Source organism: Uranotaenia lowii, chromosome 2, assembly GCF_029784155.1.
Source record: "Uranotaenia lowii strain MFRU-FL chromosome 2, ASM2978415v1, whole genome shotgun sequence".
Taxonomy (NCBI): Eukaryota; Metazoa; Arthropoda; class Insecta; order Diptera; family Culicidae; genus Uranotaenia; species Uranotaenia lowii.
The window spans coordinates 381423486-381441398 of NC_073692.1; the positions used below are offsets into that span (position 1 = coordinate 381423486).

Genomic DNA, 17913 nt, shown 5'->3' on the forward strand with positions numbered 1-17913 from the left:
CCCCGTCGTCGCGTCGTTGGGTGTCTTCGTCGTCATTGTCGTCATCGTCATCGACGATTCCGCACTCCGACGCTCGGTTGAAGTTATACTTGTGTGGGTTCGGGACCGCGTGGTCCCATTTTTCAGACACGACAGACCTATTGAGTGAACTGCTCGACGACGGCCGACGGCGACGGCGACGCGTCGCTCTTCTTCGATGGTGGTGTGCGGCACCGATGTATGATGATGATTGGCCTGGGTCTGGGTCCGTGCCGTGGTGAGTCTGGCTGGTCTCTTTCTTGGAGGATGATGAGTTTTGAGGTTTGCAATCGGATTCGGACGGATTGTTGTTGGTTGGGATATTGAAGGGGGGTTCGGCGTTCGCCACATGCCGATGGTATGTTTCAGTTTAGTTTTTGTTTCGGTTCGCGCATCATGTGGAAAAGCTCCCTCGGTCCGCGCTCCGAAGAACAACCTGGAAAGTTACGCCAATAGTAGCAGCCCCCATCAGGAAGCCTGAGTTCCGCGAATTTTGGATCGTGATCCACTAACCAATCTACCTGCAATAAATCCTGCTACTGGTGCTGCACCTCCTCCGCATTGAAACGAAGTGGATTTTTTTTTCGTTGGTGTGTTGCACGCGTCATAGGACTTTTGTGTGTCCTTGCAGGATCCTTGCCGGTGTCCGGTTTGTGGGATCAGGAGAGTGCAGTGAGTGAGTGAGTGAATCTGTGGAAACACAGGAAGTTGGAAAAAGGCCCTCTCTCCCGTTTTTTCGGGGAGCAATTGCAAGAACGAGACCGAGTCGCGTTTCCGACGACGACCATCAAGCAAACAAGGATTAATCCTTCACTCTCACAGGACCCGCAGGACCCGTTATTGGAGTGGGACTCGCCGAGCAATCCGGTGACGTCCGGTGAAATTTTCAGTTCTGTTCTGTTTGCGAATATCTCTGTGTGCGGTTTCCCTAACATAATTGACAGGATTCTCGAGCGGAATTTCAGTGGCAAATTTGTGAAGAAAAGTTACACAATATACCTCAGCCCGGAAGTTAGTGAAACAAATTTTCTCGGAAATCCCCGGACGATCTTGATCCCTCAGGAGTAGTTTTGACCCTCGCCTTTCTCCAAAGGACGCCCCCTCAAAGGATTACAGTGCTTTGGATTATTAGATTTTTTTTTCGTTCAACGAAACCGAAAACTGTGATACTTTTCAAGTGAAATTTGACGTCGACGACGAAAACCATTCCTGGTGGAAATTGATTTTTCCCAGCCGTGATCCAAGAGAGAGAGGAAAAATTATCGAAAAAAAAACCAGCGGAAACCTCATAGTACAAACAACCAAAACCTGCATAACAAGTTTAAAATAACAAAAAAAAAAGTTACTAAGCAGATGAATTTATTTAACTAGATGTGTAGTGATACAACCACTTTTTCGGAACAGAAATTTATTTTTGAAAACATAAAGTTTCGAAATCATTGTTGCAATTCGCAAAAAACGGGAAAAGATTCTCCGGATACGAAGCTGTTTTTTTTTTAGTTTTCATCGCTTCGTCGTCGTCTATCAAGAGTCTGTGAAACAAGTGCGTGCAAAATCGAGAGCAAAAACAAGTCAGTGACACAATTTTGATTAAAACTCACACACTACAGCCAGAGAGAGAGAGACAATCATCATTCGAAGAAACAGTTGAAGAAGAAACCGACAACCGAAGCGATTGAAGACGAAGAAGAAGTACGGAGACCAACACAGGTTTCTAATTTCCCAATCGGTTAATGAAGTAAGATTTCGAAAAAGCTAAAGAAAAAAATATAGCAACAACTAAACCTGGCTAAGAGAGTATACTGAGAAAAGGAAAAAAGGAGTGAATAGAAAAAATAAGTTTTAAGGTAAAAACAAGCCAGTCGCGCGAAGAGTGAAATATACCAAACCAAAGGAAAATCCAGTCTCGGGTCTTTCCAAATCAAATCCAAAACCATCGTGAGACCTCCCCCTCTCCCTTCGTTTCGTGTGGTGGATCCCTCTCCGTGGTAGTGTATTTCTTCGGGTTTTGTCGGCCGTCCGCGGTGGGATTTGCACAACACTTCACTCCTTAGTAGTCGTCGGATTTGGTGCTAGTGATTTCTGTGTTGGTCGCCGTTTTTTTTTCGTTCGCGTTTCAAAAGTTTTTTCGTAACATCTCCGTTTGTGCCGAGGAGAGTTACGAACGGAGCGTGGAAAAATTCCGACAGCCCGATCCCAATCTAAGAGAGTGGTTGACTCTGCTAAGAAAGCCGCCCCACCACCTGGCCACGTGGTAGGAAACATAAGGCGAGCGGGCAACACTGGAACGCTGGACCCCCAGAGCTTCAGAGCTGCTGCCGAAGGCGCTTTTTGGCGGGAGAGATCCGTTGCCGGAGACGGCGACGACTACCACCAGGCTCTTTTCAGTTCGAGCGAGACGGATCTAAGCAAGTCCTACTCGGCTGGCCCAAGGAAATCCATCAAATCAAGGTGCGTTGAGAAATCAGCAACATTGTCTTAAGGGTTTTCCCTAATTTTTCTTGTTTTAAAATAATTTCGCTTCGGCGAATTCCTTCATTTTTAAAAACACAAACAAAAAAACCCGAAAATCGATTATCCCTGAGTCCCTGGAACCTTTTGCCAACTACCCTCATCAAACCATCCCTTATTCAACCACCCCTAGCTTAGCTTAGGAAATTCTTAGGGACCCCTCCGAATCCGCCATAGACTCCCAGCCAGCCAGCCATCTGTCGCTGCCCTACCGTTTTCTGCTGGTCTTTTGCTGGTGCTGTCTCATTTCCCCACCCACAAAAATAAACTAAACTAGGACATACAATCATCAAACAGCCCACGACGACGTCGAGGGCGACGACGACCGATGACTTGCAGACGATTGAGAGTGAGAGTTGTTTGGGAGCCCCGGAGAATCCGTTCCATCATCGTCATCAGTGCAGTGCAGTGTGTAGCAGCTTCTTCCGTCTCCGCCTGCTGCGATCTTCCAGCGCTTCCAACACGACCGGTGTCGGTGCTTCCTCCGGTAAAGAGTTGCTAGTTTTATTTCGAAACTGGTTGCTGATTTTCAAAATTTTACCTTCCTCGGAGGCTGAACCTTTAAATAATTTTATTCAGCAAACACGTCTTTTTTGGACTGTTTGAGGGATTATCTCTCGATCATCGGCATAACAGATTAAATTGATAAAAACTTTTCCTTTCTTGTAATTTTATTTAAAAAATTCCTTTGATTTTCTACATCCAACGATTTAGCATTTTTTGAATTTCCTTCAATGAATTTATCTTGACTTTAATTTATCTCAATCGGTTTGGCCCGGATGCACGGTTGCCCGGATTTCGTTAGGAAAAGCTCAGATTTGCCCGGATTTTTTCACGTTATTTGTAAAACTTGTAAAAAATTGTGATAAATTGTGTTTTTACAATATTTCATGTTTACGTTCAAAAAAGAAATTTGTATGGCAAGTTTTATCCTGATTTATGTTTCGAAAGCCTAAAATACGAATTATCGTGGTTTTAAAAAAAATATTAGAAGTGTTTTTTTCTTGATTTTTACTGAATAATTCCGTGGTCTTGACCAAATTTGCTCAGATATTGCTCGGATTTTGAGTTGAATATTTTGAATTCAAATGCCCGGATTTTGCCATTAATTTACCCAGATTTGCTAGGTCCGGATATGTCTGGAAAAATTTCTGGCTACCAAATTTTAAACGTATAGTTTTATGGGAGACTTGAATAGAGACTAAGTCTTTTTAATTTATCTCCATATGATAACAATGTATTTTCTATGTATTATCTTTTGAAAATACCATATCTTAAGGTTATAAACATGTGTAAACGATCTCTTTTGAAGATTATCCTACTTTTCAAGATGAATGATCTCCCCGTAAAACGGTATATTCAATTTTTATTTTGTACTTCGAATTTCCTGAATAGATTTCCGCTTAAACATTTTTTAAGGCTTCCGCTGCATGTTTCAATGTGCTTTTTTCCCTGTTTATTTTCACACATAAGTTGTTTTAGACGTAGAAAATTCCACCTATTGGTTTTTAGGTTATCAAAAACACATCAGCTTGGAACCGAATTTACCCATTTTAAAATGTTATGAAAAATATGTTATTTGAATTTCTTTAAGATTTTTCTATTCTTTGACACAACTATTCCATCAAATATCTTGGAGACTGATCAATGGAAAAATCCTTAGAAATCATTCTTATGACTGCGCAGTACTAAACGGTTTTAGTTTTCTCAAAAATGGATGGTAGAACTGAACATATTGATGATCAACAATAACTTAAAATTTATAAGGTGATAAATGGTGTTAAGTTGTACAGAACTAACAACTTCAGACTTAATTTCTAACAAATTTCATGTGTTGGATTTGGTTTTAATACTATCCATTTAGTTAATTGTTTAATCTCCCTTTCAATATATTCCTACACGGAATGAAAGCATCGAACCCTTAATTTAGTTTTTTTCCCATGAGGAATTCCAAAAATATGAAAATGATTGGTTTTATGGATTTCTATGAAAAATTTGTAGTAGAATTTTTCATTCAATGTGGTATTCGTAAGATTTTCTTGGGTGTCAGTTGAGTAAGTGAGTGACAGTTTTTTTCAAAATTTAAACCTATTTAATCAGTAAGCTCACCATATAAAGCCATAACAAATATATTCTATTTTTATCAACATCTAGAAATGTTGCCCGGCAATCAATCATGTAAACTAAACCTCAAAATAAATATTTTTACTAGATCCAGAGCTCGAAAGCTGCGTAACCGGTGCCGAGCCAATGCAACAAACAAATTTTAATAAACAAACTTGTGAAATAAAAAATGTTTCACAAGTTTCGGCAGTTGAATTTTGTAACATTTCTGGTTCTGATTGTAGAATACAGTTTATATTAGCGGTTTTTTTTTAAAGAAAAATATAATGATTTGGCAGTCTGTTCCTGTGGAAAAAAATTATGACGAAAACTTTGGGCTTCGATGATTTCGAAAACCTAAAGAGAGTAGCCTTGTTTGAAAACTGCGTAATTGACGATCTCAACTAATCGATTTTACTTTTAATTGAGTCTTGTGATGATTCTACTGTGTTTTTGTTTGATTTTGCCAGCTGACATTTTAGTAAAAAGTTACTGGCACAAAAATAATCAAGTTTTGGTAATTTGGAAACAGCTGAATCCACCAAATTGTCTCCTGTTTCTACGAAATATGAAGTATTGGTCAAAACAATAGCGGGATTTGAAGAAGAGGGATGCAGTCACCTAAATTACCGATTAAATGAAGTATAATTGAAGATATCTGAACAATTTCATTACTGAAAAAAGCGTGATTGGAGATATCAATAATAAAGTATAAATCTATCTTATAAACATTTATAAATATTTTTTCCCATATTATCCCAAGACTATCATAAGATTACTTTTATTTTCTTCTCAGAAAGTTTTTCGATCGAACGAATGGTTTTCAAGATATGGGCATTCATAATTGTCCCATTTCCAAATAAACTTATCTTTATTTTCGAAAATCCCGAAGGGGTAAAACATTGAAGTTTATGATATTTAATGGATAATTTGATTGATTCTTCGGATTTTTAATAGTTTAAACAGCGAAAATAAAACTGTAGTAGATAAAAATTATATCGAATTTTGATTTTGAATATATTTTTTTCAAATTTAGCTTAACTTCGCTTAGATTGATTGACTACTCACATCCACCTGCGTCATAGACTGCATTATTTTATATTGCATATTACATATTGCATATTGCATATTTTCTTTTTAAATATCTACACTGATCCTTTTGAAAAATGAACTTTTGGTTAAGTTAAAATTCTACCCTACCCAAAAATAATTCTTAGCTCTGGATTTCTATTGGACTACCAAGAGTTTCGTGGAGGCATTCTTTATCTAAATCCTGCAACATTCCTTCCGAAATGTCTTTTTTCTATGGTTGTAACCGGGAAACCTGGGATTCATCCTTTTTTAACAGCACTTTTCTTCATTGCCGTGCGAACTACAGTCAAAAGAAAGCATCCTTCCTCCCGGAAATGGGCCAAACCAAAACATTGACAATTTCACACACTTTTTTTGCATAAAAACTTTTTCAAATTTTTCATCGCCCCAATTTTTTAAAGCTCGTATCTAAAATAATTCGTTTTTTTTTCGATTTTGTGCAATGTAAATGTTATGCAAGTTTGTTGCAAGCTAGTTTCGGTCAAATTTGTTACAGTTCGTAGTAAATTTGACTTATTTTTATTATTCCTAAGAGCAAGTTCACTGGTGTTGGGAAAAAGTGGTAGAAATTTTGACATTTTGAAAATTTTACCATGCAAAAATGTTTTCAAGATCTTTGAGCGTTGTATTTTTTTACAGTACTGTTTCTATTTCAGCTGTATGTGATAGAAATATTGCTATTTTTGCATCACAGCATGCGAATCTACAACACGTGTTGTTTAAAAAACTTGAAGGTCACAGATCTTGAAAATGTTTTAGCTTGGCAAAATTTTCAAAATGTGTTTAAAGTGACAAAATTTCTATCACTTTTTCTTAACACCAGTGAACTTGCTCTAAGAGGAATCCTAACCCCCCTCTCCCCCGTGATTTTTCAACTCTTATGGCGTATTTTGTTTTTTTTTTTTTTTTTGATTCCGGTTTTGGCTCTGGAACCGTCAGAATAAAAAAACGACTGTCGTGTTTCGAGTTATTCCATACGTAAGTGTGCGTGAGAACGAGCGCAATGTTTACATGCAGCTGTCATTTTGTTCTCCCTTCTGGATTTCTTCATTCGGTTCTTCACATCCGGATTGCCTTTTTTCGTGTCCGGATAGCACTGGACTGCAGATAGTACGATTTTGCTTGGCTGAGAGGTTCAAAATCGCGGCAATTATCATTTTCCCGTTCATTATTTCAACTGTTTTGCTTTCAGCCAAAACCAGCTGTTTAATGTTTTGACAACAACGTTGAGAGTATTGGTGAACTTCTCGCAGAACTGACTTTCTTCTCAGGGCGACTACGTCCGTTTTTCGAGCGAAACTAGGTTGCTTCTAGAGCAATAAATGAGCGCGATGACAGCAGTTAGAGCGAACCTAGGTTGCCTCTGGTTTGCCTCCAGGTGAAAAAAATACGTTATTAGAGAGAGACAAGAGAAAGCTTTCAATTTAACACTCCTGCCTGATTAAAACCGTTATATCTCTCTTGTTTCTCAACCGCTTCGTACAAAATTTATAGTTTTGAAAACCTCTTTGTGTAACTGATATATGTTTTTCAGGTCGTTTTTCAGATCATTTTCAGCTACAACAGTTTAATTTTTCGTTATTCAAGGCTAAAAAAAATCTGAAAAAACATGCCTTTGGAAAACAGATTGGAGCATTCCGTCTCAAAAATATTTCATTTGATGTCCAGGAAAGCTGCAATTAGAAGCTACATGTTGAACTCAAGGATATTTATATTGTTTTAATTTTAAGATCATGACCACAAAGATGTGAGATCATAAGTTTATGAACGCAAGATTTCCACAACAAATTTATATCCCCCGGAAAGACAATATCATAACGATTCTAGTGGTGTATTATAGTTATATTAGCCCTGCAATAATTTACACAAAATTAATGTTTTAGATTTCAAAATTTAACTGCTGTGGCAATTTTTAGCACGACTCGGAACTGCATTATCGACTGGCTCCTGACATGGTCCAGTTACAAAGGCTGTATGACCAACATATTCGTTTATACTCCGTAGAGTTCACAATCTTTTTACACTTCGTAGAGTGGACAAATTTGATTCTTAGTGTTCCCTTTCTGTGTATCAGTTCATTATGTTTGTTTCATTTTCACGTTCGCGAACATAAAAAATCTCCTTAACCTAGTTTGGAAGCAGTGGGTTTCAATCCCCGGTCGTCTGGCTTACAAGTGAAACACGTTAGCTTTAGACTAATCGGTCACCCCAGCATCAAATGGTGAACTGAAAAATTAAAAGCACCCTTTTTTTGAATGAAAAGTGTTTTTTTTAAGAATTACATTTAATATTTAATAGAGATAATAATTGTTAAAAAAACAATTGTGAACAAAATTGAATACTTGTAAAAGATGCAAGACCAACAAAATTTTTAGTAACACCTTTGTTTATCCTCCTTTTTAGTTCAATTTTGAAGATTTACAATTCCCAACTACAATCATTATATTTAGTTGATCAATACAGTAGTTCCATCTATTTTTAAATAAGTGTTTCTTTTTCAATGAAGAAAATATTTCTTGAATGTCTGCACACATATACACATATTTCAGTTCCACGGATTTATGAAGGTTTAAGTAACGATAACTTCTGTCCAAGAAATATTGAAGTCCCACCAAGTTTTCCAAATTGCTTAAACTAAACTTACTTGTACATACCCAATTCGATTTTGGCAACATCGAAAAAACACATTTTTTTTTGGTTACTTTTTTATTTTTTATTTTCATTTCAAATAAATAAAACTTAATATGAAACGTAATAGTTGCAAGAATTTTTTTAAATTGACCTAATTATATTAGTTTTAAACAGTAGAAACATGAATATTTCCATGTTTTACTGCTTGAAATTAATATAAATGAACCAAACTTAAAAAAACTATGCTTCTATGATACGTTACGTCAATTTTGATTAATTTGAAATAAAAATAAAAATTAAACAAGTGACAAAAAACCATTCGATTTTGGCAACACTCAATTTTGGCAACATGAAATTTACGGATGTGTTGCCAAAACCGAATGGGGTCTGTACTTACAAAAACTTTACAGGGCTTGATGAAACTTTGTGGAAAAGTTAAATGAAAACATGAAAAATGGTCAGATTGAAGAAGTATTTGAATGTTAAACTTTTAAACCAAGTTCAAATATTTCATCATATTTTAATGAAATTAATCTACATCTTGAAAATTTGATATGATTAGCAATGTTTGGCGTATGCGAACATAATCCAGGGACTGTTATTTAGGATTTATGTATTCATAGCAAAATGCTTTTGTTTTCTCTCAAAAATAACTTTTTTCAATTTGTGCACTACCAAAGAATTCTGGTTTTCATCTTCGATTTTTTAAAGTGAATCATATTACTTTCAAAAAAAAAAAATTTGAATGAGGGATTTAATAATTTTCACTTTAAAATCATTATTTAGAATGGCTTTAAACTAAGCTTGCCAGATTGCCCGGCTTTATCAGGGCTCGCCCGGATATTTGAAACAAAATTAGGAAAATTCTGGACCGGCATCATTGAAAATGCCCGGATTTTGTCCGGCTTTATTAACTTTGCCGAATTAACCAAAATGAAAAACAAATGGTGTGGTTTTTTTTCTATGCGTCCGAAACGAAAATCTTTGAGAAAGTTTTATAACAATAACCATGAAAGGTTTTTTGGAAGCCTAAAATGCGATCAAGAATCTGCTGATACATTTAAATGAAAACAAATTTTATCAAGTTTTTTTTTCTTGATTTTTGTTTAGTAATTCGTAATTCGTTCCCTTTGGGATTTTGCAGCCTAAGGTTGATGTGTTATTTTATGTTTTCGATCTCCATCTAGATCGTATTGCGTTATCAGATAGGTATGAAACGAGGCCCTCAGAGCCAAAGGAGTTTGACTGCAAAATTGGTCAACTTTTTATCTGCCAAACAATTTTCCAAATTTCGAACTATATTTGGAGAACCAGCTCTCAAAAATCGACAAAATTGAAATTTTTATTGAATAAATAAATAATATCAAATGGACTAAAACATTCCTGAGACGTCGAGACCTGATGTTGTATTGATAAAAAAAAATCTGACCGAGAATCGACTTTTTGGAACTCCTAAGAATTTACAAGGAATTTTTAGGAAGTGTCTTGGAAAATGAATCACAACTTAAAACTACATGTGAACCATATGAATGTTGAAGAGGCATCTTGAACCTATTTTTCAACTACGGTTGTTCTAAAAATATAAAAATTCCATAAAACCAACAAAACAATAAATGAAAATGTCCCATGAGGTTTTGAAAACACTTTGTTTGCTGACTTTAACAGTAAGTAGGTGAGCAGAACGCGGTGAAGTGGAGGTGATACTCGATACTGCTTTGTTTACAAATAGCAGTGTTAAACCCTCCCGCTAGAATGAAATGGCAAGCTTTGATCTCAGCTGTTCTATGGATTAAAGGTAAACAAACGTTACGAAGTAACCAACATGGCTGATTCTGAAATTTGACAGATCGAATCACATTTTATTTACCCCTCTTGGTCCGTCATTTTGGGATTGTTGAGGGTCGAAAAATAGAAACTGCTTTGAAGTACCTCTAAATCTTGCCCGATTAAGCTAAAATTTTTGCTCATGCCAACCAACCAAATTTGAATGTTGTGTTTTTGAAGCTTGACTTGGCCATTTTGGCTGCCACCCTTATTACACTGACCATACTGACTGGACACTCGATTTTGTTTTCTGGATATTTTTTCCAACAGTACGCAATGTCGATTCCAGAGTGCGCATCGATTGGTTTGAAGAAATGCTATCCCAGTTAGGAAATGCCACCCAACTTTAAAAATAAAACACTTAATTTCTACGAAAAAATCGGGCTAAACAGGACCACTTTTCCTACAGGGCATTTTTTGTCAAATTTTTCAGGTTCGCCACCTGCCGTCGGTATTGCGAACCTGCAAAATCTGACAACAAAAAATTAGACAGAAAATGGTTGAATTTTTGTTCTAAGTGTCATGTTAGTGTGGTCAGTGCTTATTATGTACCATTCGGAGAACATTTTTCGATTCTTGGCACCCCGGCTTGGTTCGGAGATCCTTGTGGAAGAGATTTTTTCTCTGCTGGCTGATCCACTAGTGCTGCTGCTCTGTTTTGGTCTCCCACATCGTCATCATCATCACCACCATCAAATGATTTTTAGGGGGAGAAAAGCTATCAGGGGGTCTAAGCAGACCGGGTCTGCTTTTTCCTTTTCCAGGCAGCCAGCCAAACTTCCACGAACCCATCCATCCGGTTCCTTTGCCCATGTTTTAGGCCCAAAAACGCAAGTTCGGTAGAAGCGTTTCTTCCTGGACGGTCGGCCCGGGTTTGGGTTCGATGGATGTAATGCCGCCGCTCGATGATGACGATGGCTCGCCGACGACGTTGCTGAAACGTCAAATGGCTGCCGATCGAAGCAGTCCAAAAATTTCCACGCCCGGTTCGAAGCCGGAAAATTTTTTACCTTAATTTCCTGTGCTGCTACCATTAAAACTTCATTTTTATTTCGTTGCAAGTGCGTGACTCTCAGCGACGAGCGAGTAACTAGTTGTAGTTCGGAAAGCAGGAATGGGTTTTTTGTTTTAATTTCAACGTTCCAAAAGAACTGTCCACCATATCGCGGAGTGCCCGATCCGCGGAAAAAGGGCGCCAAGTGCTGTGAACCGTGTGAGATAATCGGCCATTGTGTTTTTGGCCGGATGACCCAAAGTTGTGCCAAGTGAAAGTGTGTACCTGTGTTCCCCCTCGAAAAGAAGAGGGCCGGCTAGCCAGCCGGAAACACCGGCTCTGACCCAGTTCTTGCAAAAAAAAAAAAAAAGAAGAAATAAAATAAAATAGGGTCCCATAGCCAATATCTTGCCTTTGTAGAAATGGCGGTCTTTGCTGTCTCCCTTTTCGGTGACGACGACGTCTGCCGGGAGATGTAATGAATGGACCACCACCTTGGTCCCATTGAAAGGTTTCACCCCGTTCGAGCTCGTGTCCCATTCCCATCTATCGGTTAAGCCCTTGGGGGAAAAGGTGGCTTTTCGGAAGAGAGTGCTCAAAAATCCGTGATCTAATTTTTTTACGACCCTGCCGTCGACTTCATATTCGTCGTTTTGGGTGACGGGGAAAAAAGAGGAAAACAGCAAAAGAAGCAAAAGCACTGACGGGAAAATCGATGAATGTGCCCGGTTTTGGGAGTTGGCTCTTTAGCAGCAGCAACATCGGGAGCAGATTCGACGGAGTGGATGACGATGGAAGGTTAGACTTCTAGTTCTTTTCGTCTTTTGCATGGGATTCGCTTTCGATTTTTTTGGACCTTGTGCCGGAATTATGTAGTTTTGGACTATAATTATAACTATCAATCTTAACCGTAGAAAAAAACTGATAAAAAATTAAATTTCAAATTTGTATGGAACTTAAACTTCGCAAAATTCGAAAAATTTGGACAATTTGGACAATTTTGACAATTTTGACAATTTTGACAATTTTGACAATTTTGACAATTTTGACAATTTTGACAATTTTGACAATTTTGACAATTTTGACAATTTTGACAATTTTGACAATTTTGACAATTTTGACAATTTTGACAATTTTGACAATTTTGACAATTTTGACAATTTTGACAATTTTGACAATTTTGACAATTTTGACAATTTTGACAATTTTGACAATTTTGACAATTTTGACAATTTTGACAATTATGACAATTTTGACAATTTTGACAATTTTGACAATTTTGACAATTTTGACAATTTAGACAATTTAGACAATTTAGACAATTTTGACAATTTTGACAATTTTGACAATTTTGACCTTTTGAACAATTTTGACAATTTTGACAATTTTGACAATTTTGACAATTTTGACAATTTTGACAATTTTGACAATTTTGACAATTTTGACAATTTTGACAATTTTGACAATTTTGACAATTTTGACAATTTTGACAATTTTGACAATTTTGACAATTTTGACAATTTTGACAATTTTGACAATTTTGACAATTTTGACCTTTTGAACAATTTTGACAATTTTGACAATTTTGACAATTTTGACAATTTTGACAATTTTGACAATTTTGACAATTTTGACAATTTTGACAATTTTGACAATTTTGACAATTTTGACAATTTTGACAATTTTGACAATTTCGTCAATTTAACATTTTTGTCAATTTTGACAATTTTGGCAATTTTGACAATTTTGACAATTTTGACAATTTCGACAATTTAACATTTTTGTCAATTTTGACAATTTTGGCAATTTTGACAATTTTGACAATTTTGACAATTTTGACAATTTTGACAATTTTGACAATTTTGACAATTTTGACAATTTTGACAATTTTGACAATTTTGACAATTTTGACAATTTTGACAATTTTGACAATTTTGACAATTTTGACAATTTTGACAATTTTGACAATTTTGACAATTTTGACAATTTTGACAATTTTGACAATTTTGACAATTTTAACAATTTTGACAATTTTGACAATTTTGACAATTTTGACAATTTTGACAATTTTGACAATTTTGACAATTTTGACAATTTTGACAATTTTGACAATTTTGACAATTTTGACAATTTTGACAATTTTGACAATTTTGACAATTTTGACAATTTTGACAATTTTGACAAAGTTGACAATTTTGACAATTTTGACCATTTTGACAATTTTGACAATTTTGTCAATTCTGACAATTTTGACAATTTTGACAATTTTGACAATTTTGACAATTTTGACGATTTTGACAATTTTGACAATTTTGACAATTTTGACAATTTTGACAATTTTGACAATTTTGACAATTTTGACAATTTTGACAATTTTGACAATTTTGACAATTTTGACAATTTTGACAATTTTGACAATTTTGACAATTTTGACAATTTTGACAATTTTGACAATTTTGACAATTTTGACAATTTTGACAATTTTGACAATTTTGACAATTTTGACAATTTTGACAATTTTGACAATTTTGACAATTTTGACAATTTTGACAATTTTGACAATTTTGACAATTTTGACAAATTTGACAATTTTGGCAATTTTGGCAATTTTGGCAATTTTGGCAATTTTGGCAATTTTGGCAATTTTGGCAATTTTGATAATTTTGACAATTTTGACAATTTTGACAATTTTGACAATTTTGACAATTTTGACAATTTTGACAATTTTGACAATTTTGACAATTTTGACAATTTTGACAATTTTGACAATTTTGACAATTTTGACAATTTTGACAATTTTGACAATTTTGACAATTTTGACAATTTTGACAATTTTGACAATTTTGACAATTTTGACAATTTTGACAATTTTGACAATTTTGACAATTTTGATAATTTTGACAATTTTGACAATTTTGACAATTTTGACAATTTTGACAATTTTGACAATTTTGACAATTTTGACAATTTTGATAATTTTTACAATTTTGACAATTTTGACAATTTTGACAATTTTGACAATTTTGACAATTTTGACAATTTTGACAATTTTGACAATTTTGACAATTTTGACAATTTTGACAATTTTGACAATTTTGACAATTTTGACAATTTTGACAATTTTGACAATTTTGACAATTTTGACAATTTTGACAATTTTGACAATTTTGATAATTTTGACATTTTTGACAATTTTGACAATTTTAACAATTTTGACAATTTTGACAATTTTGACAATTTTGACAGTTTTGACAATTTTGACAATTTTGACAATTTTGACAATTTTGACAATTTTGACAATTTTGACAATTTTGACAATTTTGACAATTTTGACCATTTTGATAATATTGGCCATTTTGACAATTTTCACAATACATTTCTAAGCCCCAAATCAATTCTTGCCCAATTTATTAATCCATCCATCCCAAAAGAGGGACACAAATTATTGTTTTCTTTAGTTGTTAATTAATGACAACGTCAGCAAGTGACGTTGCTTTGCGTGTGTTGCAGTCAGCAAAAGAGCAAAGGCTCAAAACAGTGACGACAAGACGTAATCAAACAATAAATTGTTATGAAAACATTATCAGTCCCATCCCTTGAATTGTTACATTTTTGCTTTTTTTAAATAAACAAAAAATGTCTCGGACAGCACCTTTCAATGGAAAATCCAGCACACTGACGTACACATACATTTACAAAACAAGGCCGGAAGAGAATCTGCTTTTCCAATTCGTCGGTTGGGCCTCGTTTTAAACTCAATCGTTTTTTTTTTTATTTTGGCTGAATCCCCTTGGACGGCAAATAATGACCATCGAGCTTAAATCGACCACAATTCCCTTCCCTTCGCCTTGCGGCACCTGTCTTGTCCATTGGATTGGATTTGTTATTTCAACAGCTGCTGCCCGTAAAGGTGTGATGATTGTCGGTGAGCCTCAATTGACGACGATGGACTCCGAAAAAAAAGCATTGAATTCAACCACTCCAAATAAAACAAATAAATAATTAATGAGTGCATCTGAATTGGGCCATCGCAAGTCGACTGGTCGTCGTCGTCGGAAAGCTGGTGCTGCTGATTTTCACAGTTCATTCCAGTTGATGGTCGAAAATTGCTGGCACAGAAAATAGCAACAACAAAAAAGTGTGGGGTACACGATTCTCCCCACTACTCCCCACGTTATCGAAAGGGTCCAACTATACACTTTTTTTTTTCGATGGATGGGTCCGTAGGAATGCGCTTCATTGATTTAGTATCTTTTGATCTTTAACTGTATTTTGGACTTATTCGATTGACCGCATCGGTTGAAGAAGCTTGACATTTTCAGAACAAAGAGCAGCATATTTATAGAATACGAATCATCCCTTAGAACTGGTCAAAGAAAAGGACAAAATGTTGACTGAAATTTTTAAATATTTTCTCCAAATCCGTTTTGAATTGAAATTAGTAAATCGCAATCGTTTGCAAAATGAGAAAAACTTTCCAAACAGGTCGCATCATTCCTGTATTTAATGTTTAATCCTCTTCAATGGTTTAAAAGGCAGAAAAAATGCTGATTACAGGCCAAAAAAGAGGAAACCCTCCTCTGGTTGTTATTGAGCATTAGCAATAAAATCACGCTCCAGATATACCGTTTTTCATAATCTATATCTTTCAAATGGGGCAAGGAATTCCTTTCCCCCTTCACTCACAAATGTTACGCGTGTACGCGCGCATCTCTATCTGTGTGTCTCTTTTTTTTTTTATTGGACGGAGCCAGCGGCAAAAATATGAAATAAAGATTTTGCGTTTCCCTCGGCGTAAAACAAAGAAAACGCGTAGGGCCCCTCTTTAAAAAAAAAGCTTAAACGGCCCAGCTAATTACAAATGCGAATCAGCCGCAATCCGTACCAAAAAACACAAAAAAAGTGATCAACACTGAAAGGTAAGAGTCAGAGAAAGAAAACTCTTGGAGGTCTCATCGCGATTCACCGCGATCATAACTCTCCGACACTGACGGTCCAATTTCGAAATGGAATATTTGATGGATCGAAACAGGGTCTTGAGCTAAGCTCAAGACCCTTCTCCTCCGTCTTTTGGATTCACATTCATCCAACCGAAAACAACGATCGCGCAACACCAGCCAGCCTGGCTGACTGGAACGTGAAAATCGGGTGGATTAAAATTTGGATCAACTGTTTTGGAACCGTGGAGTTAATCATTTGTCGCGTGGACCCTCTGGGACGTCAAAGCCATTCGGCCCCCTTAAGGGAAAAAAATGAAAGAAGGGCCCCTCCGCAGTGGTAATTATGACACTTTTTGGTTGCGTGACGCCTTATGGGCTTTGAACGAGATTTTTTTTTGTTTTGAGTGTGCCTCTGAAGAAATCAGATTTTCTTGGCTGGTTTTTGGCTCTTCATCTGATTTTCGGCTAGCTTTTTCGGGAAATTTGGGTCAAACCTTTTGCCGATCTCGCTTTTGCTCACTCGCTCGGGTGCTGGTTGTTTAAGTAATCATCTAGCCGACTTTCGTTGGATGATAGGCTGAAAGCGCTAGTTTTCGGTTCACGGAACAAAGGTTGTGATACACAGTGATTTTTAATTATGGATTTGAATTTCTTTGCCGCTTTAGTTTTGCAGGGTAAACACATTGGCGCCCTAGAAGCTAGCAGCATAGGTTCAGCTATTGGATCAGCGATTCGTTGTAGCCGTTTTCCAATTCAGGGCACATTAATAAGTCGGCTTTCCAAATTACAGTAAATTGTTTCATCACCAATTAAACCTGGCTACTGCTGAGCCATTTGTGTAAGGGTCTTTATAAACCCGTTTGTTGATTTTCACTTCTCTGGTCTTATGTTGACGAAGATGATCACGTAATGAGATCACCTTTTACCATAGATCAAACAAGAAGTTTTGTAAAATACTATCTTTTTAATTACATAAGATAATTACGCCTAGTGCTGAAAAAAGTCGAGTTTTGCAACGAGTTGCCTACACAAATTTATGCAAATTTGAAAAATTCCTTTAAAAATCTATTCATTAACCTACAAGAAGTGCATTTCAAGTTTCGACAAATAACCACATGTGGACGACCAATGTCAATTTCGGCGTAAAAGGAGAGATCCTAGATGGTTCATGTCCATGAAAGCCGGGTAAAAGAAGACCCGGGATCTCACGCACTGTAAATGTGGTAAAATCGGTCGAGACTAAAGGGAAAGTGAAATCCAGTAAGATCAATCCGGAGGCTGACTAAAGAAGCGAAAATCTTTAATTTTTCCATGCAACGATTGGTCAAACATGCGAGAGTGTAGCGCCATTTGATAACAGAACGAACCACTGCAACTTGAGCACTCAAAGCGATTTCAGTCAAAGTTGAAGAAGAAGTAGCTGATCGTCGTGTTCTCAGACGAGAAACTTTTTTCGATTGATCCGGTGTCCAATTAACAACGTATGAACAGGTATATTTCACCCCTGAAGACTAATGATGTTCCAGAGAATATGAAATTCAAGTTTTCTTCCAAGCATACCACCGGAGTCATGGTGTCTGAAGCTGTTTCTTCAAATGAATTGAAGATGCCTCATGTTTTCTTAAAAGCTGGAGTAAAAGTTTATACTGAAGTCTACATGGACATTTTAAAGAATCAGGTGCTTCCGTAGTTTCGGGAAATCTTCAACGAACCCAAGAATGTTGTTTTCATACTAAATGGAGCCCATACCATCACGGATGAAAAAGGATTGTTTTGTCAACAATTTTCTAATTATATTTG

The 17913-nt window shown here is 36.1% G+C and overlaps 1 protein-coding gene across 3 annotated transcripts in view; it reads left to right on the top strand.

Annotated features, from left to right (window-relative positions):
• Positions 1 to 313: 313 nt before the first annotated feature.
• LOC129744042 (ikaros family zinc finger protein) overlaps positions 314 to 17913 on the top strand; it is a 218446-nt gene continuing 200846 nt past the window's right edge. Inside the window, exon 1 of one of the 3 annotated variants that reach the window (XM_055736370.1) lies at positions 314 to 2469. Coding sequence is in view for 1 of the 3 variants with exons in the window: in XM_055736369.1 (XP_055592344.1) it covers positions 11889 to 11971 (83 nt within the window). In the remaining 2 variants the exon portion in view is untranslated. Of the gene's footprint in view, positions 2470 to 11168; positions 11972 to 17913 lie in introns of those variants that run through there. The other 2 variants (XM_055736371.1, XM_055736369.1) reach the window with 2 other exon arrangements.